Below are 25941 nucleotides of genomic sequence, written 5' to 3' on the forward strand. Positions count from 1 at the left end.
ATACGTTGTGGCTTTTGGCATTCCTGGCCCCTTGTGCCGAATGCCAGTAATCTACCCCCTTCAATACTCTCCCCCCACCCGCATTTCTAAATACTCCCTAGGGAGGCAGGACCACCCTGTTCATTTGAGAACCAGTCCTTTTTAAAGTAATCTATGAAATGACCAAGAACAGAATCTCCGGTGCCTAAGGGCTTGCTTTTCATATGGACTTTTTCTGTATCCAAACCCGGCTTAGTGGTGTTCAGATCAAATGTCATAGCGTTCCTCCCCCTCTTCAGTCTTCCCACTCAAAGAACAGCCTTTCTCTGGAGGTACTTTCAGGAGATCCTCCCTGATGACAGAGCAGTAACAGAGAGGCCGAGACTAAGAGTCAGGAGCCCCGAGCCTGGTCCTGACTCTGTCAGTGATTTGCTGTGAGACCCCAGGCACGCGCCCACCCTCTCTGGGGCTCGAGTTCCTCCTCTGTGAACAGGAATAAGAACTCCATTACTAGAATTCTTCCCCTGGTTGTTGGGGAATCAGAGAATCAACGTGAAGATAATATGAGAGAGTGTGAAGAGTGTTATTTGGCGGCTCTGTGGCATCTTGATTGGTAATGGCAGTGTCAGTAGTGTCTGTCATTGCCAGTCCACACTACCCTTCCCCCTCGGCTAAAGCGGGAAAGTCAGTCCCTCTGTGTTTTTCCTCTCTCTCCAAGCCCACTTTGTTACCTTCCTTAGTTGCTGGAAGAGAAAGTGGTCAGAGAGTCAGAGAGGACCTCAAGTCGATGTGCTTTACATAGAACATGTGATTTTAAATCATCTCCTTAATGAATTCTTTCTTTTCTTTCCAGTTTTTCCCCAGTTATACTTCCACATGATACACCAGAGAAGAAAGGTCCTTTCTCATGCTGAAGAACACAAGAAATTCGAATAATTCCTGCTTCCTGCACACCCCCAGAAACAAACTTTCCAATGACAAAAGATGCTGCAGACTTTTTCTGTTCCCAGTACGTTTCATAGAAAATAAGTAAGAACTTTTTTAAAAATACTAAAAAAAACCAAAACAAAACAAAAACCAAAATCCAGTGTCACATGGGCCTGGGATTTTATAAAAAACAAAACAAAAGCTGTTACGTAAAACATCCTTGCTGGTTCATTTCAGCATGTTCTTTCAACCAGAAGTTCCCAATATTTATGATGGCACTGGAAAGGGATTTGGCATTTTTTATCCCCCTGTTTCCTTCCTGTGTCTGATAAATAACGATCTGTAATACTAAATACTTGAGCGTTACAGTCTGAGTAATGAAGTTGTGCCCACTCAATGCCCAGCTTGCAGCAGTTATGTTTCAGTCTGCAGTGTGTTTAGCATTCCCTCTCAAAGTGCTTGACTGCATGCTGGAAGCCATTTGTTCTCTGGAATGCTCTGAAGTTATGGCTGGGACCTTCCCCTCTATCTAGTGAATGAATTATACAATGTATATATGTCTGTGAAACTTTGGAATAGTGCCTGTAATCAGAAAACAGCTAGAACCCTTTTGTTTGTTTTCAATCGAGTCATTACTGCCTGCCAGTACGAAATGTGCTTGAATTTAATAAGTATGTGTATATTGTAGAGAAGCTACTTTATCTGGGGCTCAGCCTCAATCATATTTTAACAAAATGACAGTTCTCAGAAAGGGAAAGCTCAGTCACTAGTCAGTGACAAGTACCTTTCACAGTACCATTCTCAGAACACCCCTGAGTAAGGTGTTTGCCAAGAGCAATTCTTACTTAGGGACCTGACGCCAGTCTAGTCGCACAGGAGTAAAGAAGCCATTAACGAAAGCACATGGAAGGCGTTACTCTAAAAATGGAGTCTGGAAGAAGAGTCAGGAATGGGTTTATATGCCCTTATTATTTGACTTTTACATTTTCATTCATCTCTTCTGTTTGGATACTTTTCCTAATTATGGTCCTATGTAATTCCCACCAAGTTGTAAGTCCAGAGGCAGTGAAATGTTCCAGTTGGGCAGTCATGAGCTAAAAGTAGTATTGTTCCCACATTTTGGATCAGCCAAGAAATACTTTGGACATATGGACATTGTCTAATTAACGTCATGTCACCATACTTTAATTGCTAAACTGTGCATTTAAGGCTCTTCAAGAAAGGGTTGGATAAAAATGTAAAGCCCAAGTTTAGATGTGCATTAGATTTTAAACACAGAATGTTCTTTGTGCAAACTTCCCCCCCCCCTTTTTTTTAATTGGTTGATCTGTAAAAGTCTAGCTTACTGACTGATTATCAATTAAAATATAATTGCTAATATTAGAAGTGTCATAATGGAAAACTAATTTTTAAATGCTTATTTTCATAGAAGCTTGAAAATTAAGATGAAAATAAGAAGAAAATATGCAGCCTAAAATTTAATGCAGGTAGATGTGTAATAAATTATTTTTGAATTAAACATTAAAATTCTGCCTCTTAAAGTTAGCACTCTTAACTTGGGCGTGTTGAGATTAGAATCTATTCTTGTGTTTGATAAACAAAATATGTGGGAAAGATTATTTTTCATGCTTTTTCTCTTTTTATTTTTACAAAATGTATTTCTACTATAAAATGAATCAATTTGGGTTATATTAGCCTTATTATTAATTTGAGTAAGATTTTTTCATTTGTTTTTGGAATAGTTGTAGAAGATGGGATGAGAAATGCAGGTTTTCCAGGATTGCTGGCTTGGGGGTTTTATTCGGGCCTCTCTATTATAATTTGTCACTATGAAAAACAGCCTGTCACAAATAGTGGTTATGCATCAAATTGAACTTTGGCAACAAGAACGCAGCGAACAACTCCCTTCTCAAAAAGGGTCCCACCCCAGTGTGCATTTTTGTCCATCAACATTTAAAATGCTCGTTGAAGATAAGTAAGCCATGCCACCGTGTCCTTCAGTCACCTCTCTCAGTAACTGGTTTCTTTATCTCTAACATGAATTCATTTCTCTTTGGAAGTGGTGGTGTTCTCTTATGAATTGAGAATATCTAACCCCACCAGATGTCACATCTTCTTATAAAGTGTGAATGAGGAAGGTGGTGTTTTGGTGGGTATTTTGTCAGACTTACTCTTTTCATTTCAGGGCACAGTCAAAGGCATCAGCTGCCCAGCCCCCCACCTGATTGGGTGTTTCAGATCCCCCCCCTTCGGGTACCACCTTCTGGCAGAAAATTCTTTGAGGTACGCAGTGGTGCTTTGTAGACACAAGCTGCTAATCCGCATCTTGCTGTGTTCTATTTGCTAAGGTTGGGTTCATTCATTTAACACATACTATCATCAAAGGCACCGTGGAGCGTTAGTCATGGAATAAAGCACATCCTCCCTGATGAAAATGTTCCTCTGGAGCAAACTTCCGACAGGAAGGGTTTAGACAATGTAGCGTTAAGGCATGTGAAGAGATTGTGCCCTCACTTCCACTTATGTTTCTGGTTATTCGTTTATAATAAAAGGTTGGCATTGATGTGGTACAACCTGCAAATTATTTTCAATTCTGAGTTTCAGATAAAACGTTATAAGACAATATCAGTACATACTGCTCCTTTGAAATTTGGGTAAAAAATTATACAACCGTATATATAGTCATTTTTATATTTTTTCTATGTTGGGAAAACCAAAACTGTAATTTTATAAGTCTTTGATTCACTAAAATTATATAATTTAAATGTATTTTTTGTATATTTAGAAATAAGGAGTTCAGAGACTATGCTTAACTTTCTATGCATGCATTTGGAAGCTGTTTTTACCTGATAATGTTAATGTAGTAATAAGTTGTATTCATAAAATACTGATCTGTGTTGCATTTCAAAATAAACTGGTGTGTGCTCTGCCTGGATTTGAAATACTGACCAGTGAGTCTAGTGATTTTTCACATTGAATTGGCCTGAGAATGGTGTCGTACGATTACGGAAGAGTTTCAGTTCTGTTAATGGATTCCAGCTCTTTCTTTACAATTTTAAAATCTATTTCTGCTATTCATTAATGGTTCTACACTTACAGGAAAAATAGACAGATTATATTAAGAGGTTTCCAAAAAGTCATTCTTCCTACCAGCCAGTCTTCAAGCTTACCAAGCCAGTCTCCAACCTGGCTGCGGGAGGACAAGACAGATTCCTCATATAGGTGACCAAGAAAAATTAAAAATTAATCAGTAAAAGATTGAGGGCCCTTGTCTTACAATGTGTGTGTGTGTGTGTTTTAATCTAACTTTTCTAATGTAAGTTGAGAGGGGAAATACTGTTGCCCAGCAATGTTCATCTTATAATAAAACCAGTACTTGGTCAAGTGGTTGAGTACCTCCTCCTGAAAACAACTCCAAATCCAGAGCAATCCTAGGCACTACTTTACACACCGACGTCCACAGTAACAAGTGGGCAGGAAGACACTGAGAAGGGTACTCAGCTCAGCCACTTCCGACCTGCTAGTACTAGACCCTAGATTTCCTCACCTCAAAATGAAAGTGCTGATGCGTCCCCGTGCCGGTCGCTTTCTAGTTATTTCTCTGGGTGATCTCAGCGTGCCTCCAGCAGGGACGTGCCCCCTCCTGAGTCTGCCAGCTCTTTCTCAGACTTGTCACCCTTGTCCAGGACCGTGGTCTTTGTTCCAAAGAGGAACATTTTCTTTCTGAACGCTGTCTGGTCACAGACATTACCAGCACAGTGGTTAGAACCACCTCTCTCCTCACATAGAGTTTAATCTGCTTCAGAGACAGGCTTTCATTTATGAAAAGAAAGAAAATTATTTCAACTGAAATTGAAGAACAGAGGTAAAGTTAATAGTAGAGGCTACACAGAAAATACCACCTTTCAATCTTAGGGTGGTAATGGGAAACCAGCCAGGGCTTTGTAATTTGTCATTGTCATATTTTATGGCAATTATGTGTACTATGTTAACATAAGCCCCAGCCTGAGGAATTACCATTGGTATAATTAGGAGACCTACTGTTACACACAGCATTCCGAAAATACTGCTGTGTTGTTCTGTTCCCTTTAACAAGAATGAAGACTAGCTTTGCAATTCCTCATATTTTTTTTTTATCCCAGCATTACAGATAGACTGGTTCGTTGTTACACAGTTTAGTGGTGAAGAAACTGTTCTAAACAACTATTACCAAAAATAGCCATACCTATTAACATTCTCCTGCCTGCAACTGGGAACCAGAGTTAGAAGAGAGAGCTGTGTGGGGTTTTTTTGACCAACAACTTATTTTAAACATGTGAGAAACTAATCTCTTTTTTTTTTTTTTTCAAATTTAGAGAGATACCCCGATACCCCTTACTGTTACAGAGGTAGGTCTCATTACCAAAAATAATCTTTTTTCCCACAAAAAGGCAATTCACCTTAAAAGTCACTTGATGAGCAAAAATAAAATGTGAGAGGCGGTGTACTTAAGCACCTAGTACCCATTTCATAAATCTGTTTATGTTTGGGAATTGTGTTTTCTGTTCACTAATTCCAGAACATGGACTTATTACAACGGCAGCGCTTCCACATCTATCTTTGACTTTCGTGGATGCAATCCAGATGCATTTCCAGATGCGGGACTTGGTTAAAACCCAAAGGCCATTTCCGCCTCCGTGTTGTCGTAGCTGGGCTGTCCCGCTGGGGGGCAGCACCTCACAAGCGATCCGGGGCCTTGGGAGTCAAAGGCGTTTGGAACACAGCTTCGGCCCAAGGGCGCGGAAGGGGCAGAAAGGCGCACCATAGCAAATTAGTCACAGATTTCTATTGTCCATATAAATTAAAGGCAGCCCGATCTTAAAGCATATTCTGGAGGGGTACAGAAAATAACACTTTTTAGAGCAAAAAGCCCAGCTTGGATGCGTGCTTTGAGGCTCCAGCTATTCTCTTCCGGCTTGGGAGACCTCCCCAGCTGGGACCCTGCAGGCTGCCTGGCTTTGAAATGAGAGATTTTGGAGCTGGTCGTAAAGCAGGTGTTAGTGCTCCTGTTTAATGGAGAGCCTGCCTGTTAATCTTTGAAACGTTCAGGGAGGTCAGTTCCCACTCTTCTTCTGTCTCTGGATATTTTTGGAGGGTGGCCGGGGCCATGAAAAAATGTCAGGCCACCTTATAAGGCCGTGTCTGGCCCCGAGAATGCTTGTCTGCAGCATGTCCAGTACACTCTGTGGGTGTGAGTTAACTTGACTCTTGGACTGTGAGTTTTCTCACAGATTTAAAACACTTCTATTCGTGCCATGGATTATTGTCTCTCTAACAGGCTTAAAGTCTTCCTCGAGAGCTGTTTAAATGACACCGATTTTGGACATACCAAATAGATAACCAAGGGCATACGTAATGCCTCTACAACCACACTAGTTGACTGTGCCAGAGCAGATAGTGATAGTCTTACAGCAGGTGGTTTGTTAATTTAGCCAGTGTATGTCAAAGTGAAAGCCACAGAATATTAGTTATGAGGGCATGGGAGTATGGATATGTTGGGGGGAGCGGTTCTGTGGTTTAAAGAGTTGAAACAAAGTTTTCTCTCCTGCTGCGCTTTTCAGATCTTTTTGCACGTGAATGCAGTTTGTGAATCTCCAAGAAAAGGGGTGCTACTGCAGGCTTTTCGAAAGCTATTTTCAATCTTTATCCTTGAAACATCTTCAGGGCTAAAGCTCCTTGAACACCGTGAAAAGTACTAATCTGTTGGCAGCTTTCCCCATCAGAGGATGTTAACACGTCCTGGGGGGAACAAAAAAAGAGATGCGCGAGGGCTTAGCCTGGGATCTGGGAAGATTTTCCTTGTTTTTTGTTTTTAATAAACCACCATCTCAAATAGGTAAATGAATTACACGTTAGATTGAGAACCCAGGTGTCAGCAACCCTGGATGGAGTCTACCATTTGCTACTTTCTGGTGCGTCCAAAGGGAGCCTACCAGTGGATGTGAACTTGTCTGTCTGAGAAGACCCAGCTGGGACCAACAGCCCCAAATTGGATCAGTCCAACTGCCACTCCCCCCGTGCCTACAGCCCAGTTTAAGTGCCCGCTGTCAGCCCGTTACTCAGGCTCGTGTCCTCCTTGAGGCTCCTGGTGTCAGGAAATCATCTCCCTGGCTTTACCCTCATTCCTGAACGTCACCAGCTGATGGCTGCTTTGTCCTGGTGTGCCCTGTTATCTGACAAGGCCTTAGAGTTCCTTTCACTCTGGGTGGCATCCTCCCCACGACAGCTCACCACCTAGATGCTTGGGAGCCAGAGAAGCCATCACTTTCTGTGCAGAGGAAACTGAGGCTCTGAGAGGGCACGTGACTTCTCCAGGGCCACATAGGGAGACAGCTGGGACCAGCTCTCTGCCCCCCCCGCCAGGGCAGCTCCGGGGCTATGCCCTGCCTTCTGCTACCCACACCCATCCATGGCTTTCTGAAGCTCCCAGCTCTCTCACTGTTCCCCATCTCTCCCTGTTCCCCAATCTCTCTTGCCCGTGACCCCTCAGGCTTCCCATCAGACTCTCCTGCCAGACTCCACCATTCTTCTCACTGTTATCAGAGCCCCCGTGCCCCTCTGCCCTCCCACTGCACCCTCTTGGCAAAACCCTGAGCTGGGATCATCCAGCTGCTACCCTTCCCTGTGCCTCACCCTTGGGGCTGTCTGCCTGGCACTGCCCATGATTCCCTTTAGACTCCATCCTCCTTAAACCTCTGACTCACTCCCAGCCCAGGATAACACCCCCAATTTCAGAGAAATCTGCCATCAGGTAGCAATTCCTTCAACTTTCTATCACCACATCTATAGACTTACCTATGCTGAGCATACCCTTTTCTTTTCCTCCTGTTAGAATGGAAGGGGTGACCTTCTGTCCAAAGTTAATCCCTTCCTTGTGTTCTAGATGTTTCCACCACCACTACACACACACACACACACACACACACACACTTAGGGAATCCTCTCTGTACTTCCTCTTTGCCATCTCTTCCCATGGAGTGCCTCCCCATCTTGGCTTTGACCCCAGCCCTCCACCCTCTCTCCTCCTGTTCTCTCCTCTGCTTCTCACCTCCCACTCTTCCCGTCTCACCCAGCCTGGCTTTTCCTATCATGCCACCAACACGGCTCTGTTCCAGGTCACTAGTGACCTTGTTATGAAACCCAGTGTATGCTTTGTGGTCCTTGTCGTATGGCTGAAATTGGGGTACTACCTGCTGGATGTTAGAAATAATGGTATGGTTTTGGAGTAGACTGGGGGCCCCAGCAATACCCAGTCCTGGCCCAGAACTCTCATTTTTTCTCCATGCATCTCTAATGAAGGTGTATGCAAAAGAAACAAGGGGGAACCAGCCAACAAAATGTGTAATGGTTAAATGTGGCTTGAGCCCCAGGGGAGCATTCTGGTAAGCTCCTCATAGAACACTCGTGCTTCCTAAACCAGTAAGAGGAAGTAGCTCAGACTAAAGGCAATCGTGAGGCCTGCTCAGCTTACCTCTCACCCTATTCTCGTTCATCGCAGCTCTTAGGTCCTACCACTGTGATAGAAAGGCTGACCCAACACATCACCACCTCCAGGGAAGAAACACTCAAAGACTGAGTGCATGTGCCACCATGCTTGGCTCCAGGCTGGCCTAGGCTGGGAAGGACAGGAACGCATCCAGGGAGAAAGAGCAGATTTGGCTCTGCTTACCACTTACTGGCTAGAAGAGCCAGAAGAGAGACCCACACCCCTGTACACCAACCTCTTAATGCCCATTGACTCCACTCCCTCTCACTAGCAGATGGAGCTCCATCAGAATCTCGAAACTGAGCACAAAGATTAGCATTCCTCTTCCTTGGGAAGGAGCCAAGACATGCTGGGGAGAATGAAGAGGGATCTTGGAATCCCTCCCAGGAAGCCAACATGGTTCTTGAAATGATCTTTGCTCTGGACAGCCTGCTCTTCTGGTTTCCTCCTGCCTCCTTGACCAAACCTGCTCCAGTCTCTGCCAACCCCCTGACTCACAGGTTGAATGCATCAAGAATCGCCCAGGGTACTTGACAAAATCAGATTCCTGGCTCCCTCAGAACTACTGAATCTGAATCACTGGAGATAGAGACTGGGGCTGTATTTTCACCCAAGCTCCCGGGGGATTCTGGTCCAGGGGCTTACTCTGAAGAACGTTGCCTTCAGGGCTCCTTACCCTGGGGTTCTATCCTAACTCCTTACTTCAAATCTGAGGCCGCTGATCACCAGCCCCCGGAGCAGATTTGGCCCTTGAACAGGTTCTCTTTGGCCCACATTACTTTTTAAAATTGAATCGGTTGTCAACACTTTAAAGTTGAGACATGTTATGTAACCATCTAAGAGAAATCAGAAGATGAGGCAGCAAGAGTCACTTTCCTATACGTTGGGCATCGGTGAGAACCAAGGAGGGCCGCCCATGGGACTGGGTGCTCAGGAAGGGGTCAGGCTCAGGCCACGGTGCCCCCTGTCACTGCCCAGCCAGGCCCCTCTGGAATCTGACGCAGGAGCTGGAGAGGAGGAGCAGGGCCGCCATGGCTTCGCGTTTCCTCTCTGTGCTGATGACGCAGGCCTCTGACTCAAGCCTGCATCCGTCTCAGAGCTCTACTAGACCCCTTCACTTGGGCATCTCATAAGCGCCCAGAGCTCAGCCTATCCAAAATGAAACTCCCCGCCTCCCCCCACCACAAATCCCTCCCTCCTCCCCCGCCCTAGTGTTTCCCACCTCACTGGATGGCATCCCACCACCAGCTGGTCAAGCCAAGAACCCGGGAGTCAACGTCCCTCTTCTGCTGCCTCACTGGCCCTCACTTAGTTTTTAATCAGTCGCTAAATCCTATTGATTCTATCTCCTGAGGTCAATAGAATTTATCAACTTCCCTCCTCCGCTGCCTCTTCTCTTATCTGGGCCACCACCATCTCAGCTGGACGGCAGCAGTGGCCTCCCCACGGGCTGTCAGCTGCCACCCTTGCCCTCCCCCCAAATCCAGTCTCCATACAGCAGCCAAAATAGCTTTTTAAAATGCAAGTATTATCATGTCGTTCTCTGTTTCAGCCTGCAGTAACTCTATTGTTCTTGGTGCAAAGTCCAGACCCCTGAACCTGACCCAGTGACTTTCTGCAACCTGTGTCGGCTTTGTCTCCACCCTTCTGCACCCCATGTTCATGAAGGCCTATCAGGCCCTTGGGGGGCACCTGGCTCTCACCTCCTGGCCTTTGTCCAGTACATTCCCTCTGCTGGGAGGTTCTCCCTCTCCACCTGGTGAATTCCTTCCTGTCCTTCAGGAGTGGCTGTGGCCTGGCCTCCAGGAAGTGCCTGTCCAAGGTCCTAGGACCGGCCCTGGTGCACTTCCTGGATGCTCCCACAGTGCCAGGGAGCCAGAAAAAAACAGGAGACCCGTTAAGTGAGAATTTCAGGTAACAGTGAAGTATGTCTCATGCAATATTGTAATTTCTGAGGCCACTGTGACAGCGCTCATATTTCCCTCCCAGTTCTCACTGCCATCTTTTCTCACCTGTTTGCCTGTCAAGACTGCAGACTCCACAAGGGTGGGAGCTCCTCCAGGCTTGTGGACCACTGTATTCTCAGTCCCCAGCCTTCTACTAGGATTTGGGGGACTGGCAGGAAACATAAACAAATGATTAAATAGGGTCGTTTCAGATACCAGTAAGTTCTTTAAAGAAACTTAGAAAGTCGATGTGTTAAGAAGGGGCTGGGCCTGCAGCTTTGGCTCATGTGCTCAGGCTTGGCCTCTGAACAGGGATGGATGCAGGATTTGATCCAGATTCCACAGATCCCAAAGCGCACAGTGGTCTCCCTCCACCATGCTGTCTCCCTGCTCCCTGGAGCACAGGGGCGTTGGCAGGGGGCAGGGGGTTCATTTAGGATGACTTTCGGGGGGTACCCCACCCAGATAGCCTCTCAAAGCGTACAGCTGCCGGCTCCTTGGAGACTTTTAGTCCTCTTGGTGCCCTTGGGTCCCCTGGCAACCCCTTGAACTAGGCTCCCTGAGAAGCCCAGTGGATGCAATGGGAGGTTGAGGTCCAAGAAGGGCTCCATCTCCTGGCTTCCAGGCTGCAGCACTCTACTTGACACCTCCAGTCGGAGCACTCGGGGTCTGAGCTTAAACCCCTGCCTCCCCACCGGACTCGGCCTTTTCCTCAGGCGCTTCTCATTAGCCAAGCTGATGACAGCTGAGAGTTTGGTTACAAGGAATTCCCGCAGCCTGGTGGTTGCTTATCCGCAACAGCTCAGGACCAGAGCCCCTTCCCAGAGCTGGGCTGGGCCCAGCCTACAGTGCCCAGGGTGCCCAGATGTGTGCCCACATGCCATGGGCATCTCTGTCCACAGGCTAAAGCCTACATTTATTTGATTATCTCTGCCTCTTCTCCCCTGCATTAGGACAGCTGATCAAGCTGAAAGCTCCAGGCACTTATCATAGCCTGCCAGTGGCTTGAGGCTGCTTCATTTCACATCCAAAGTGAGGAGAAGATGAGCAGCCCCACCTGCTCCATGGAGAACTGTCACTGAACACCGCCCACCTCGTACCTTCCCAAACCTCCAGCCCATGTTGTACACGAGGGAACCATGACCTGTCAGAACCGGAAGGGGCCTCAGATGAGCACCGTCACCGCCAGCCTCCACTTGTCCGGAGTTGGAAACTGAGTCCAAGGAGAGAAAGGAACACAGGTGGTCAGTGGCAGAGCTGGACCCCGCATTCCCAGCCCACAGCACGGCCCTGCAGCCCACTTCTGGGTGTGCAATGAAGGGATTTCATGCTCCTCCAGGGACTTGAACTTCCTGTCAAGGGAGGCAGAGCCTCAGCTGCCCACACCGTGATTTCAGGTGCAGGCTTACAAGGAGATTGGAGAATCGGGGGAGCTGGACCCTCCCAGACCCTGGAAAGGATGTCAGGGACACTGCCCGTACCTGGAAGCTTGGAGGACGCAACCGGGGGGTCTGTGCCAGGCAGCCCTGGGAAGGCTGAGGGTGACAGGAGGAGGAGGCCTGCTGTGGGGTTCCAGTGGCCCCTCTGACCGCAGAAGCCCCGTGGTGGTACAGCTTAACCCAGGCCTGTGAGGGTTTCCCAGAGTTCCTACAGGTATTAACCCAAGAATGGAAGTTTGTGGGCTCCTTCCGGAAGTCCCAGCTCCCGGCATCAGCCCCTCTCCCCTCACTGGAGAAGCACAGCCTGGGATGCAGCCTGCAAATGTGGGATCCCAGGGCTCGCCGAGCCTCCTGTCAGGAATCTCGATTCAGAGCCAGGCAAGTTGGCTTGCCTGGTATATTTAGAAAAGTCAGGCTCCGGTTGCTCCCTGTTCCCTTACAAAGTGTGAACTGCACCCATCACATGGAAATGTGATTCACTTCTCAGCAACCAGGCTGAGCTGCTTCCCACCGCCTCCAAGCAACCCTCCCTCTCTGCCCCACTCAGCCCTCCTGCGCCCATAGCTTCATGTTCTCCGCCTGGAGCTGAGGGCTCTGGCAATGCTGTAGCCGTGGAGAACAGGTGGAAGGCACCTCCAGGGTCAAAGGCAGCATGGCTCTTTTGCATCTTTTTGGCAATGCATTGGTCTCACTTAGTCTGGTTCCTTTCTAGAAATCTGGATGCTTCTTCCTCACAGTCTCATAGCCCTCAATTCTCAATCCCCCCAGCCCACACTGCTCCTCCTGCGGTCTTAAGCCTTGGAAAGGCTCACAGTTTGGTGGTGAGATCCTCATGGAAACAAGTGCAGTAAAGCTGAGGTTGCACCCCTGCAGTCTGTGAGCTGAACATGGCTTTTTTTTTTTTCCTTTTCTAAAATGATATTCTAAACTGTTTTGGTTACTAACATTTTTAAATTAAGAGGGTTCACATTTTAAAAAATTAATTTCCTGCTTCTCTTGAAAAAATGACCTGGAGTTCTGGCAACCCTGGGCCCCAGTCCTACAGGGCACATGGCGGGGTCAGGGTGGAGGCTCTACCTTTGGATGGGCAGGTTCTCCAGGCCACCCCACCAGGCCGTGCATTCGTTTGTGTCTTGGATGTGTAGCCCAAACATCTAGGGTCTCCTACTATACCCAGAGGTACCTGTATATAGCAGGTGTAAAGCAGCTGTATAGCCCCTGCCGTAGGGACACAAAGAAGATGTCATTTCTCCCTCTCCTCTTTAATTTCTCATTCTTGTGATCCTCAGTTTCCCTAATTTATCTCCGTTTTTCTCTCCACCACTCTCTAGTGCCCTATATTATTGGTTTGTGTGGTTCTATTTTTGCCCAGCACCAACCTCCCCGACCCCTGCCTGGTTACTTGGAGACAGAGCAACGCGGAGCTTCAGAGTCAGGCCTGAGTTTGATTCCTGCTCCACTTTCTGCCCTCACCGCTTCCCCGAGCCTCTTCGACATGTAAGATAGGGACAAAATAATACCTAGTTTACAGGGTTGCCGGGAGGATTAAATGAGCCCCTGCCCTGCTCATTAAACGGCTGAAGGGACTTGAGTTTGCTTCAGTGGAGGGCAGAGCAGAGGCTGTGGCCGCCTTGCCAGGCACTGTGGGAACCTCAGCCACTTCCTCACCTCGTGGTCCCAGGAAGTAAGTAGTCCAAGTGCACAGGCTGCTCCCCAGGGGGCCCAGAGGTGGCAGTGCCTCTGGCCCTTGAGGGCAAGAACTCCCTTAAATGACGGGTCTCATCTGGTTGGAGGACATTGGTCAGGCCCAGGCTGGGCTCCATGCGAGGAGGCCAGGCCAGTAGGACAAGCCAGGGCCTCAGACCATGTGTTCCCCTCCTTCCTCCGAATGACAAGCTCCAATACCTGCCCAGACCCCGTATCTGCCTGGGGTCTTCCAGCTGGAGCCCAGTCATGGGCTGAAGGAAACCATCAGTGGAGGCGTGACCAAGGCCAGGGGTGAAGGTAACCACCTCTCCTCCTACTGGGAGGCGCCAGCTTGGTGAAAGTACACTGGACTCTGTAAAGGACCACATCACAGAGTCCCTGCTGTGTCACTCTCTCCCTCGCTGCCATGGGTCCCAGTGTCCTCCTCTGAACAATGAGGGGGTGAGTTCTGGGAACTCTCAGGCGGCCCCTGACACCATGTGATTTAGTCAAGCGCAGGGGAGGGACCATATGTTGGAGAGGTGCTCAGGTGATATCAGATCCACAGGTGCAGGAGTAAACGCTGACAATATGGAATAAAGATAAATCAAGGCAGCTGATCTGAGGCTTTAGGGTGAGAGAAAAAGGCCTTGAGCAGAAGGGGTTTGGTCCATGCTCAGCACCCCCAAGTCTCCCCAGGATGTCCTCTACCCTCAGGCAGCATTTCCTCAGGGTAGGTTTCTTTTGATATTTCTTTGATGACAATGTCACCAGGGGACCCAGGAATATGAAAACCCAGAGGCACTTCCTCCAAATGCGGAGTGACTCACCCATGTGCTGGCCCCTAATGCAAGGGCGACGCATGGAGAATAATAGTAGCTAATATTTAACACGTACAATGTGCCAGGCACTGTTCATATTTTTTCATGTATATTAACTTGTGTATTTCTTCTCCCAACAGTTCTATGAAGTCAGTACTGCTGGACTCCCATTTTACAGATGATGAAACTGAGGCACAGAAAGGTTAAGTACCTGGGCCATGGTCACCTGGCAGGTGAGTGGCAGAGCCTGGACATAAAGCCAGAGGGTGTTCCAGAACCCGCATGCTCTGTGACTGCACTAATTATATTGCTTTTACTGTTGCCCCAAGACCACAGGGTGCTCTGTGCTCTGCCCCCAGCCTCACGCTCACCATCTGAAACCATCTCCAGCTGCAGCCACCCAGCCTGGCTCCTGAGCTGGTGACCAGTGAGCACGACGTGATGGCACAGCCACGCGAGGCCAGAAACAGTCAAGTGCCTGGGTTCAACCATCATGAAGAACCCACCCCCTCTTTCTCAAGCCAATCCCTCCATCACACAGAGAAAGCAAGGGCCCAACAGTGAAATCCTCTTTCCTTTGCTGTCACAGAGAAACATAAATTAGCCCATTCAAGTGGCCACAAAATGTCAAAGTCCCCACGTCCCTCTTCCCCATTTTTGTCATCCTGCTCAGTCCTAGCCAAAAGGATTTCCCTCTAGTGCCTGAGGCAGCTCCTTCTACCCCTGCAGTCTGGGTCCCCTTCCTGGAGACTGGAGGGGACCTTCAGCCCCTGGGGGCACTGCCATCAATCCCTCCCTCAGAGAAAGAACATTCTCAGAACCAGACACAGTGGAGCCCCGTGGCATTCTTGCTTGGACCCTGGCAGAAGTGCAGTAGTTACCCTGGGAGGGGAAGACGTGCCGGGCAGGGGCCAGGGGTGGGGAGTATGAGCAAAGAAAAGAGAATCTGCTTGGATGCTGCCTTGCCAGGAGTCTGACCACCCCCTCACCCTGCAGAGCCCTGAGCTGTGGCTCCACCCTGCTGAGGGGTAGTTCCCCCGGGAGCTCGGGCTGCTGCTGCTCAGGGTACACAGTGGTTTCTTGAGCCCCATGAGGCCCTGTGTTAACTTGCAAGCCCTGAGGGGCCCCGGGACAAGCAGTGTGATTTCTATCCCACAAGCCCCTCCCAAACCTTACCCTCCCCCATCCTTTGGGTTCCCTAGGCCTTGATCGCTGCTTCCATCTCCCACACAAAGCGCCCAAGTCCCTTTCCTGCTGCAGCAAGACCTGTCTTCTCCAGGAGAAGCAAACCAGTCCCCAGCCCTCTCTGAGAATCAGGATAAAGGAGTGAGGACACGGTGGAGCCACAGAACCGCACCCCTTGCCAACCCCCCAGAAGGCTCGGCCTGCCCCACTGGAAGCCCTGTCGTCTGAGTGGCCCAGGAGTCTCCTGATCACTGGCATTATGGCCAGACAAGACTGCCCAGTGAGTCTCCCGCCTCCCCCTCAGGACAGGCGTCCAGGTTTGCTGCTGGCGGGGAAAGCAGCAAGACCTTTCCCCCAGAGCAGGAACCCGGCCTCTCCACCTGGGGGCTCCGTCGGCCTGCAGCACTCCCCCGACAGTGACCACAGGCCCTGCTCACCCTTGAAGCCAGGCTGTTCCTGGTGGGCTGAGCCTACACCACAGGGGCCGGCAAGTCTGAGACCAGGTTCCCTGGGTCCGCTGACCGCCACCCGGTGAGGGGAGGTAGCTTACCCTTCCTTGACGTGGATCTGAAGGACTCTAGGGGGCAGGGGAGATGGGGGAGATCACTCACGGTGACCCAGGTTGTCCAGAGGAGAGCTTGTTACAGCACAAGGACGGCAGGGCCGTCCTCCCTCTGGAGGCTCTAGGGGACAATCCTCACTTGTCTCTTGCAGCTTCTGCAGGCTCTAATTTCCTTGGGTTTATGGCCACATAACTCCAGTCTCTGCCTCTGTCTTCACCTGGCCTTCTCCCCCGAGTCTCTGTCTCAAATCTCCCTCTCCTTTCCTTTCTCTCACAGGGACACCAGTCATTGGATTTCATCTCAAATGATGCCAAATGATCTCATCTCCAGGCAAGATCATAATCTCATTTTGTCCTTAATATATCTTAATCCTTAATTATATTTGCAGACTTTGTTTCCAAAGAAGGCCGCATTCACAGGGACCAGGGGTTAATAGTTGGACATATCTTTCTGGGGGACACCATTCAACCCACTGCACTCAGTTGCCTCCTCTGTAAAGTGGGACAACAGTAGACCTGCCCCATGATGCTGTGAGGGTCACGTGGGTTAATGCAGGCACAGCACTTTGAGCAGTGCCCGGCACATCGTTAAGTGCTCAATCAATGCTAGCTACTATTATTATTCCCCATCCTTCCAGACGCCACTCGGTGAAACTTGCCCTGAGCAATGTCCAGCCCCTCTCCTCTCACCAAACAAGAGCCACTGCTGTTCCATGGCCTCCGCAGACCCCTCCAGCCTTATCCCAGGGCCTTGTACCAAGAAGGATGGAGACTGGTTTCCTCAGCCAGCCATTGGCTCCTTTTAAAAAACTAGATTAAAGAAAACTAGATCTTATTCATCTTTTTAAAAAAATATAACCTTTTTCGAGTCATATGAAAAGATCTTGGTTGCGAGCAATAATATAGGTATGGTGATCATAGAGCAAACATATCTCATCATCGTAAGCCCAAATGTTTCCGTTTTCTCCTGATAATTTAACTGGTGCCCTTCACCTTTGTATCTCCAGCATCCGGTACAGAGTTGCCCTGTAGGGGTGGGGCACAGATATTTGTTGATAAATTGAAGGAAGAAGGCAGCCTGAAGGTCAGAACAGAAATAAAGGAACAGCTGAATGTATGGCCGAGGACCCCTTGCTTGGGGGACACTGGCGGGTCCTTGGATGATGGGAGCATGGAAAGAAAGTCCCAGGCCAGGGGGACAACTGAGGCACAACTGATGAGTGTCAGCGATTGCATGTGCTGGAACAGTACCTGGCGTCAAGGTGAACTCTCAGCCGGGAGCCGTGACACATCCTCGGAAAGGTAACCGGACAAAAAGAGACCTGCCATAACCACCCGCCTGGCTGTGTAAAAGCATATCCGTTACCGTTGTTTTCATGGCCTGTTTACTATTTACGACTAATTACTACGTAGCATAATAGCAGTATGTATATAATTAGGTGGCAGATTAATTTTGTTATTAGCTTCACTTAATTATACTGCTGAACTCTGTTTCCTAAGTCTCCACTACCCCCCAAACAAAAACAAAACAAAACAAAACAAAAATTTGCAGGCCCATTGCTCACATCTGAGGCTTTCGTAGTTGGAGGAGGTAGGTGGGCACAGCCCCGTCTCCACAGTGGAAGTGGGTCCCTGGCTAGGGTCGCCCTTGTGGCTGCTGCTAAGAACTGTCTTGTACTGAGCCCTGCCGTCCTCGGCTGAGGGGCTCCTAAGCTCTCACGTAGCACAGCAACCCTGCTGACGCCCATTTAACATGCACGCTGCATGGGGCTCTAAAAGCCTCAGATGGGGTCAGTCCCCTCCACTTGCCTGGGCCAGGGGAGGCGTCGTCTGGCTCCAGAGCTGGGGGATGGCTGGGGTGACCTCAGAGCCTCTGCTGGGTGCCTGAGTTCACTCCAAGGAGATCCATCGTGCTCCCAAGGGGAGCCATCTCACTCCCTCCACTCCCGGCTCGGGCCAGTGGCTTGGTCACTAGCCCACCTGTTCCTCCTCCCCTCCCTCACCCCCCCTTCCTCAGTTCTCTTGCTCCTTCTCTGTCTCTCCTGTCCCTGGTTTCTACAGTGACAAGCACCATAGAAATGCTGATGGCTCCTCAGTTCCGGCCAGAAAGCCAAGCTGGGAGGAGGCAGGAAGCCACAGAGAGAAAAGCTACGCAAGATGTGCAGCAAAGCTGTGATGCTGACACTTCCAGAAGAGAGAAGAGCCCTGGGACCCTTGCAAGACCTCCATGGGTTCCAGCCACCCTCTGGGTCCATTCTCAGCGAGAAGCTTTTCTCTCATCCAGCTTCATTCTGTGTTCTCACATCGTACGACAGTTCTCTGCTTGGTGGGGTTAAACCACGGCCGGCCAGCCTCCTTTGAGGAAAAGCCCCTTTGCAGCCCTGGACTCTTGATCCCCTCTGTGGCCCACCACACCGAGCCCTTCTCAAGACCACACACCCCAGGTCCCTTCCATGGCAACACGAGTAGTTTACACTCACTGGGCACTGTGGCCAGTGTCTGCACTGACACCGCCAGACCCGGTCTCACTTGCTCTTCTGGGGGCCCCACGAAGTGCTGCTGCCATTACCATCACTGATCCACAGACGAAGAGAACGAGGCTCTGACAGGCTGGGAACTTACCCAAGACGCACAGCTGGTAAGTTCAGAGCCAGGATTTGAAACCAGGTTTGTCCCGCTCTAGAGCCCGTGTTCTTAACTGCTGCATTGCAGCTCCTCCTCGCCTGTCATCATTCAGCACATATTGGGGAGCATCTCTTCCAGGCCAGAGCATGTGCTGAGCACTGAGGGTGGCCCCACGAACAAGGCAGAGACAGATGAGGCCTGTGGAGCCGACACCCAGGCCCACGCACCACGTGTGAGAGGCCTGTTGCGTGGGAATCAGTAGCACTGACCCTGTTCTCAGCCGAAGAGGCCTGTGACTGAGGATGAGCAGCATGTCACAGAAGCAGGCTTCAGACAGCTGCTGGCGCTAGGCCGCAAAGCCTTCTCGGGGCGTCTCCCGTACCCTAGGCTTGAACATCAGTGGGCCTTCCCCCTGCGGGGCTGGCCTTCCTGGGGGACAATCTTCCCCCAACATCCTTCCCTTCGGCTCCCTCGACCAGACATTGTTCCAGTTGGAAAATGGGCCTGCAAAGCTGACCAACTGCCCTACCTGCTGCCCTCCCACCTGAGGGGAACCTCGCCGGTCAGCAGGGCTGGGGGCTAGTGGAAGGCAGACAGAAATACTGGGGGCTGAGGGACTGAAACCTGGCCAGGCAGCCTGCCCTCCCTCTCGGCAGAACAGCTGAGGGGCCTGAGGTGGAGGGAAGGGGTGCCACCTCCCCCTGAGAGCTGCCTCGTGCCAGCATCACACCAGGCAGGGAGCCGCCCGTCTCTCTGACAGGTGGGTGTCCAGTGAGGCTCTGACGGGAGGTTACCCCTGAGCCGGCAGCACCTCTCAGGTGTGGTCTGGGGAGGCTTCCACCTCATCAACACTGATTCAGGACTTGGGGGGCGGGGCCCGGGGACGTGGTTTTCACAAGCGCCCAGCTGATTCTGATGCACGCTCGGGTTTGAGAAGCATGCACCAGAGGTCGGGTGGGGAAGCTAATGCAGACAGTGAGACCACCCAGGGCGCAAATTCATTAATGTAGAAATTGGAACCATGTCTGTGCATCAGAGGGAAAGGCTGGAAGACCCTCCCTGTGGCTCCCTCTGTGGGATGGGGTCCTCTTCCCTCTCCACCTGGTTAATTCTCACCTCTCTCTCAAACATCACTCCTCAAAGAAGCCCCACCCCAGTAACCCCTGGGTCCCAGCTCCTGTGGTTGTTCTTGTGGTTCTGTATTTCTTTCTTGGAGCCCTAGTATGGGTGGCACTAAATGACTGCCATTTGTAGGTCAAGTTCTGTGCCGCCCTCTAGAACGTAGGCTCCGAGAGGGCAGGGATTTTCGCCTTGTTCACGGCTGCATCCCCAGAACTCGCACTGGGTTTGGCACGTAGTAAGCACTCCTGGATGTTTGTTGAATGTGTGACTCAGGTTGCAAAGCTGGGAGGCGTTAAGTTCAGATAGAAGGAAAGAAATGTAGAAGAGAGGCTGTGCCTTCTGGTCTGCAGGGCCTTTCCCCATCCAGGAATTGCTCAGCCCGTGTAGTAATTTCACAGGACGGTGGAATCCTCCTGCCATGGCATCAGCTCACCTACCTCCTTGCATCTAAGCCCTTCTGCTGTTCTTCTCAAAGATCCCTGCAAAGGAAAGTTCCTCAGCTCTCCTTCCATGTTACTCCTTCCATGCTCTTTGCTATTAGGGAAGTTCTCCTTTGAGTCTGACTCCTGTGTTTCCTGTCCCATTTTTACCGCCCTTTCCCTCCTCTTGAACACAGACTCTAACATTACCAGAACTAGACAGGACCTTAGAGATGACCAAAGAAGGTAGCTTTCAAGTCTTTTTTTTTTTTTTTCTAAGCAGGAAAAGCTCTTTTCCAAAAAAAATCAGAACCTGAATCCTAAAATGTGAGGCTGACAAAAGGGGAGCAGCTCTGATTTTTTAGGGGGTGGAACCCCTCCCAGGGCACCCCTAGGAGCTCCAAGGTACCCAACTTGAAAACCAGTGATAAATCTAAGCCTGATACTTTGTGGATGAGAAAATCCAGAGACGGGAAGTGATCTGCCTCAGACAGGATCACAATCCAAGTCTTTCCTGCCTGAAGTTCACAGCCAGCGTTGTTGGACCTCAGTGAAAAAGGCAACGTTTGGGTTGCTCTGCAGTTGTACTTTTTTTTTTTTAATAAATTTATTTATTTTATTTATTTGCTTTTGGCTGCGTTGGGTCTTCGTTGCTCCGCGCGGGCTTTCTCTAGTTGTGGCAAGTGGGGGCTACTGTTCATTGTGGTGCGCGGGCTTCTCATTGTGGTGGCTTCTCTTGTTGCAGAGTATGGGCTCTAGGCGCACGGGCTTCAGTAGCTGTGGCACATGGGCTCAGTAGTTGTGGCTCGCAGGCTTAATTGCTCCGCGGCATGTGGGATCTTCCCAGACCGGGGCACAAACCCGTGTCCCCTGCATTGGCAGGTGGACTCTTAACCACTGTGCCACCAGGGAAGTGTCTGTACTTTTTAAAAAGTATGTTCTGGTATCATTTTGGGGACTATGTGTTTTGTGTTTTCTTTATGGTATCTGGTACTTCACTATGCTAAAAAACTCAATAAGAAATTGGGAAAGTTATACAAACATGTTTCCCAAATCTCCAAATCTTTGAACAAAGATGGTCATCACATTTTCTCAAACATTTCCACATAGGGCTGCAGAGTAAGGCCCATCTTTTTTTGTGTTATTTACTTATTTATTTCTTTTGGAGTACATTTTGTACACAAACCATGGAATCGCAAGAAAGATCAATTGGAATGAGGAATGGTGGCATCCTTGATGCTGGGAACTCATTAAGCCTTTCAGCCCCAGGGACTTGGGGATTTTCATGGAACCAATTTCCTTCTTGGGATTGTTAACATAATCCCATAATTGGAGGATTGAGGGACCGATTAGCTGCCAGCACAGTGCTCTAAGGGAGCACATCCTCAAGGACCATAAGGAAGGTCTAGGTGTCTTCATGGATTTCCCATGAACCACAGGCTCTCTGCCCACACCCTCATCCCGCCTCCACCTTCAGCCGGCTCCCAGACCCCAGCGCAGGGGAATGTGAGGTGTCTCAGGAGAGTGGGGCCAACAGGGGCTGGACTGCCACAGTACTCACTGGTCACTCATCCTCCACGTGCCACCCTTAGAACATTAGTCATGATCATCATGTTTCAGGTGCCATTTAGGAAGCTTCTAGTACATTCCAGACACTGTGCTGAGTCACCTAATCCTGACGACAAGGACTGACAATATTGTTATCTCCATTTTGCAAACAAGGACACTGATTTTTAAGAGGAGCTTGAGCTGAGCTGAATCTTCTTTCATTTAATATTTGCACACATTATTTCCTCTAATACTAATATTATCTCTTTTTGAATGTTCACTAGGTTCTAAGAGCTTCACATGTATAAACTCGCTTAATCATCATGACAACCCTGTGAAATTGGGTATTATTATCATCCTCATTTTATATATGAGAAAACTGAGGCACAGAACAGTTAAGTTCCTCGGCTCCCAGCCTCATCATTAGTTCTAGGCAGTCTCAGTTCACTTCAGGCATTGATGTGTTCCTTCCACGACTCAGGCGAAACAGTACCAGGAGTGGTTAAGAGTGGGGACTTTGGAGTCAGACACACCTGGTTCCCAATTCCAGCTCTCTCTGCATGAGTGCAGGCAAATGGATTAGCCAGCTATTGCTACATAACAGATCCCCCCAGCGTTTGGCTGCTTAAAACCACAAACATTTACTATCTCATGGTTCTGTGGGTCAGGAACGTGAGAGCAGCTTCCTGCATGCTTCTGGTTTGGGGTCTCTCATGAGGCTGCGGTCAAGACGTCATCTGAGGCTGCGGTCATCTTCAGGCTCACCTGGGGGAGGAGCAGCTTCCAAATGTACTCGCAGGGACCTCTCCACTAGACTGCCTCGCCACCAGGCAGCTGGCTTCCCCCAGGGCGAGTGATCCCAGAAAATGAGAGTGTGCCCAAGATGGAAGCCATGGCCTTTTTATAACTCAGTCTCGGAAGCAACATTCATTACTTCTACCCTATTCTAGCCATTAGAAGTGAGGCGGTAAGTCCAGCCTGCGCTCAAACTGTGGGAGGTTACACGAGGATGGTGGACGTGAAGAGGAGGGGAAGACGGGGCCAGCTTAGAGGGCCTGCCATGCAAGTCACTCAACTTCTGAGCCTGGGTTCCCTCATCTATAAAATGGAAATCAGAGTACCTATCTCAAAGGGTTCTTTTAAGTCCTCAATGAGATAACGCCTATAAAGAGAAACGGTGCCAGCAAACAGTGAGTGCTCGACAAATGTTAGGTGCTGTCACCACCAAGGCTGTTAGCTACTTGCGGGCAGGGACACTGCATCTTTTTCGATCACATCTGACCCTACAGTTCCGTGCCTAGCTCAGCACCCAGCACTTCCTTTCACCGCACAGACACCAGGCACTGACATCGCCAGCGCGGGAGGGGGGAAGGAGGAGGAGCACGCCCTTCAGGCCACTCCCAAGGCCTGTGGGAGGGGCCTCCCCAGGGCATCAGGAACTTCCTCTAAGAACCAGTCAGGGTGTGAGGGTTGAGAGTATCCAGGGCCTCCCAGACATGGTCACAGGGGGCTAGTCATGGGTGCAAATCTGCCAGCCCTGCTCCTGTAGGCCCTGGCTTGGCAGAGCTCCCAAACACTGCCCAGACACTCCCAGGAGAGGCTGGCACAAGGGCAAGGACAAGTTCTGGAATGCTAGACCACCCTCCTGTGGTGACAGTAACTGTTGGTGGCTACCTGGGGTTTGTCATCAAGGAACAGCATGTTGCCCTCTAGGGTGCTTGGCGATGGTGGCAGCTGCTGGCATTTCCTGCAGAGGGGAAATGGGGCAGAGGGGAGGGGACAGGGAGAGAGCCAAATCTTTGGCAAAGAACCACATACCCAGCCAGGCTGCAGACCAGGAAAAGAGACCAAGCATACTGGAGAAGCAATGGGCTTCTGAATGGGAAAGGCACAAGCTGTAGGGTTGTGGGTTTGACTCATGGCTCAACCGCTGTCCACTGGATGGCTTTGGACAAGCTGTGCAATTACTCTTCATTTCTGGTGCCTTGTCCGCAAAATGACCTTTCACCTCGCCCGGAGATAGTGAGAATCAGCAGTGTGACGTGCAGCGCCTGGCTCACGGTAGGTGTTCCCTAAATGGAACCATCACTGTTATCAGGGTGGGGGGTGGGAAGGTGCTTAGGGAAAGATTGAAAGCTAAGTTGTCTGTTTCATTTTGTAAATTTAATTGACGTATATATATACATTAAAAGGTGCATGTATCATGTGTACAGCAAGATAGAAATTCCCAGTGTGTAACCACACGTGTGTAACCAGCATCTGGTCAAGAAAAAAACCATGACCAACACCCCAGAAACCTGCTTTGCGTTCCCTACCAGTTCCTATCTACCTGCAAGGAGACCCACTATGCTAACTCCCAAGACCCTGCTTCTGCACTTTGTTTAATTGGAAACACATGGAATGCGCTCTTTTGTGTCTCTTTTTTGGCTTAATATCCACTGATGCAGCTGCACGCGATTGTGGTTTATTGGTTCTCATTGCTCTGTAGTGTTTCATTATGTGAATATACTCCAGCTTATTTATTAATTCTCCTCTCGATGGACATTTGGGCTGTCTTCAGTTTTGGGCTCTTAAGAATAGTGGTGCCATGAACATTCTCATGCCTGTTTTTATTTGATGGAATTAGGGTGGAATTAGTGGGTCAGAAGTCATCCGTACTTACAGCTTTAGTAGGTACCGCCACACAATTTTCCAAAGTGCTTGTACCAGCACGCGCTCCCACCAGCAGTGAACGGGAGCTCTCCTCGCTCTGCATACTTGCGCTCACTTGGTGTTGTCACTCTTTTTCTTTTTAGTCATGCTAGTGGGTGTGCAGTAGTGATTTTAATCGTGATTTTAATTCATATCCTCTTGGTGACTCATGAGGAAGAGCACCTCTTCCTATGTTTATTAGATATTGGGTACGTATCTAAGTAGTTTAATTTCTGTCCTTGATGGGGACGCTCTAGAGCACTGATCCCACCCCCACCCTGTGCCCACTGGAAATTTTGGATTTCACACCTGAGTAAAATGTGGGAGTTGAGCAACAGAATTGCAGACTGGCTCAAGCAGCTCCATCCTTTGTGCAGCAGGCCTTACACCTCTAGGCGCACACATGACCCGCCCTCTGCCAGGCAGATGCTCTGGCCTGAGATTGAAAAGGCAGTGCGTGGCCAACCGTGTGCTTTTGCGCTGCTGCAGTTTCTCCTGACTAGCGGGGAGACAAAAACATGTGGTTCTCCTGGGGTGGCAGTAGCAGAGATTCCAGGCCCAGGCTCTAGTTTGGTGTGTCAAGGGGCAAACATGTGGCATCCCTTTTGCTGATGTGAATCGTGTGGATCACTGCCGGGGGTGATGTGGTCCTGGAGCCGGCAGACGGCTCCCTGATTCCCCAGATTCCTGATCATGGCAGAGATGGCAGGGCTCCTGGCAGGCCGATTCTTCTGGGAGTTTCTCTTAGAAGCCCAGCCTACCTCTGCTCCACCAGCCCTTCCAATGATCTTGTAAAGTCCTAAATCCCTGTATTAAATTATTTCCTGCTTAAAATAGCTAGAGTGACTGCTATACCTGCAATTAAACCCCAGCTTATATATTGCGGTACACTGATATCACCGTTTCATGGAAGAAAACATACTTTAAGACCAGAAAATAGGAAGAACATAATCCTAAAATAAAAGGACAGTTTTATTAAATTTCATTAAATCAATCCCATGAAAAGCCCATTTTCCTTTTCACGTTTTGCCAATGGAAATTTCAGCACTAGTGGGCTCTAAAGGAAGAAGTGAGTTTAGAAGAGGAATTAGAAGGGAAAACATAAAGAGTGGCCCCTGAAAGGGGCACAAGGAAGCTGAGAACTGTTGGGCTGCTGTTTATTGACTACTTAACCATAGTGCCAGGAGTAATGTGACCCTGGTACCAGCAGTATCCTGAACTCATTTAAAATGCCACGAGTAATACTGTTTTGTTTGTTTGTTTGTTTTTTAAATTTATTTATTTGTTTTTTATTTTTGGCTGTGTTGGGTCTTCGTTGCTGTGCGTGGGCTTTCTCTAGTTGCGGCACGCAGGGGCTACTCTTCGTTGCGGTGCGTGGGCTTCTCATTGCGGTGGCTTCTCTTGTTGCGGAGCACGGGCTCTAGGCACGTGGTCTTCAGTAGTCGTGGCTCGCGGGCTCTAGAGCA

The 25941-nt window shown here is 49.4% G+C and overlaps 1 protein-coding gene and 1 long non-coding RNA gene across 9 annotated transcripts in view; both read left to right on the top strand.

Moving 5' to 3' along the window:
* HACD2 (3-hydroxyacyl-CoA dehydratase 2) overlaps nt 1-3854 on the top strand; it is an 88413-nt gene extending 84559 nt beyond the window's left edge. For 2 of the 4 annotated variants that reach the window (XM_082460965.1, XM_082460966.1), the window contains one exon: nt 833-3854. In XM_082460965.1, the coding sequence (XP_082317091.1) occupies nt 833-915 (83 nt within the window). In that variant the 3' untranslated portion in view covers nt 916-3854. The remainder of the gene's footprint in view (nt 1-832) is intronic. The other 2 variants (XR_014263364.1, XR_014263365.1) reach the window with 2 other exon arrangements.
* Nucleotides 3855-7862: 4008 nt separating this feature from the next.
* On the top strand, nt 7863-25929 carry LOC309660373. Of its 5 annotated transcripts, none has more exons than XR_014263375.1 (5): nt 7863-14556; nt 14653-15788; nt 16348-16401; nt 17078-17372; nt 18132-25929. It is a non-coding gene; the product is annotated as an uncharacterized lncRNA (long non-coding RNA). The 5 variants fall into 5 exon arrangements; XR_014263376.1 differs by having other exon boundaries at nt 7863-13313; nt 14464-15788; XR_014263377.1 differs by having other exon boundaries at nt 7863-12030; nt 14464-15788.
* The last annotated feature ends 12 nt before the right edge of the window (nt 25930-25941 follow it).

Source organism: Balaenoptera physalus, assembly GCF_965194825.1.
Source record: "Balaenoptera physalus genome assembly, chromosome: 4".
Classification (NCBI taxonomy): domain Eukaryota; kingdom Metazoa; phylum Chordata; class Mammalia; order Artiodactyla; family Balaenopteridae; genus Balaenoptera; species Balaenoptera physalus.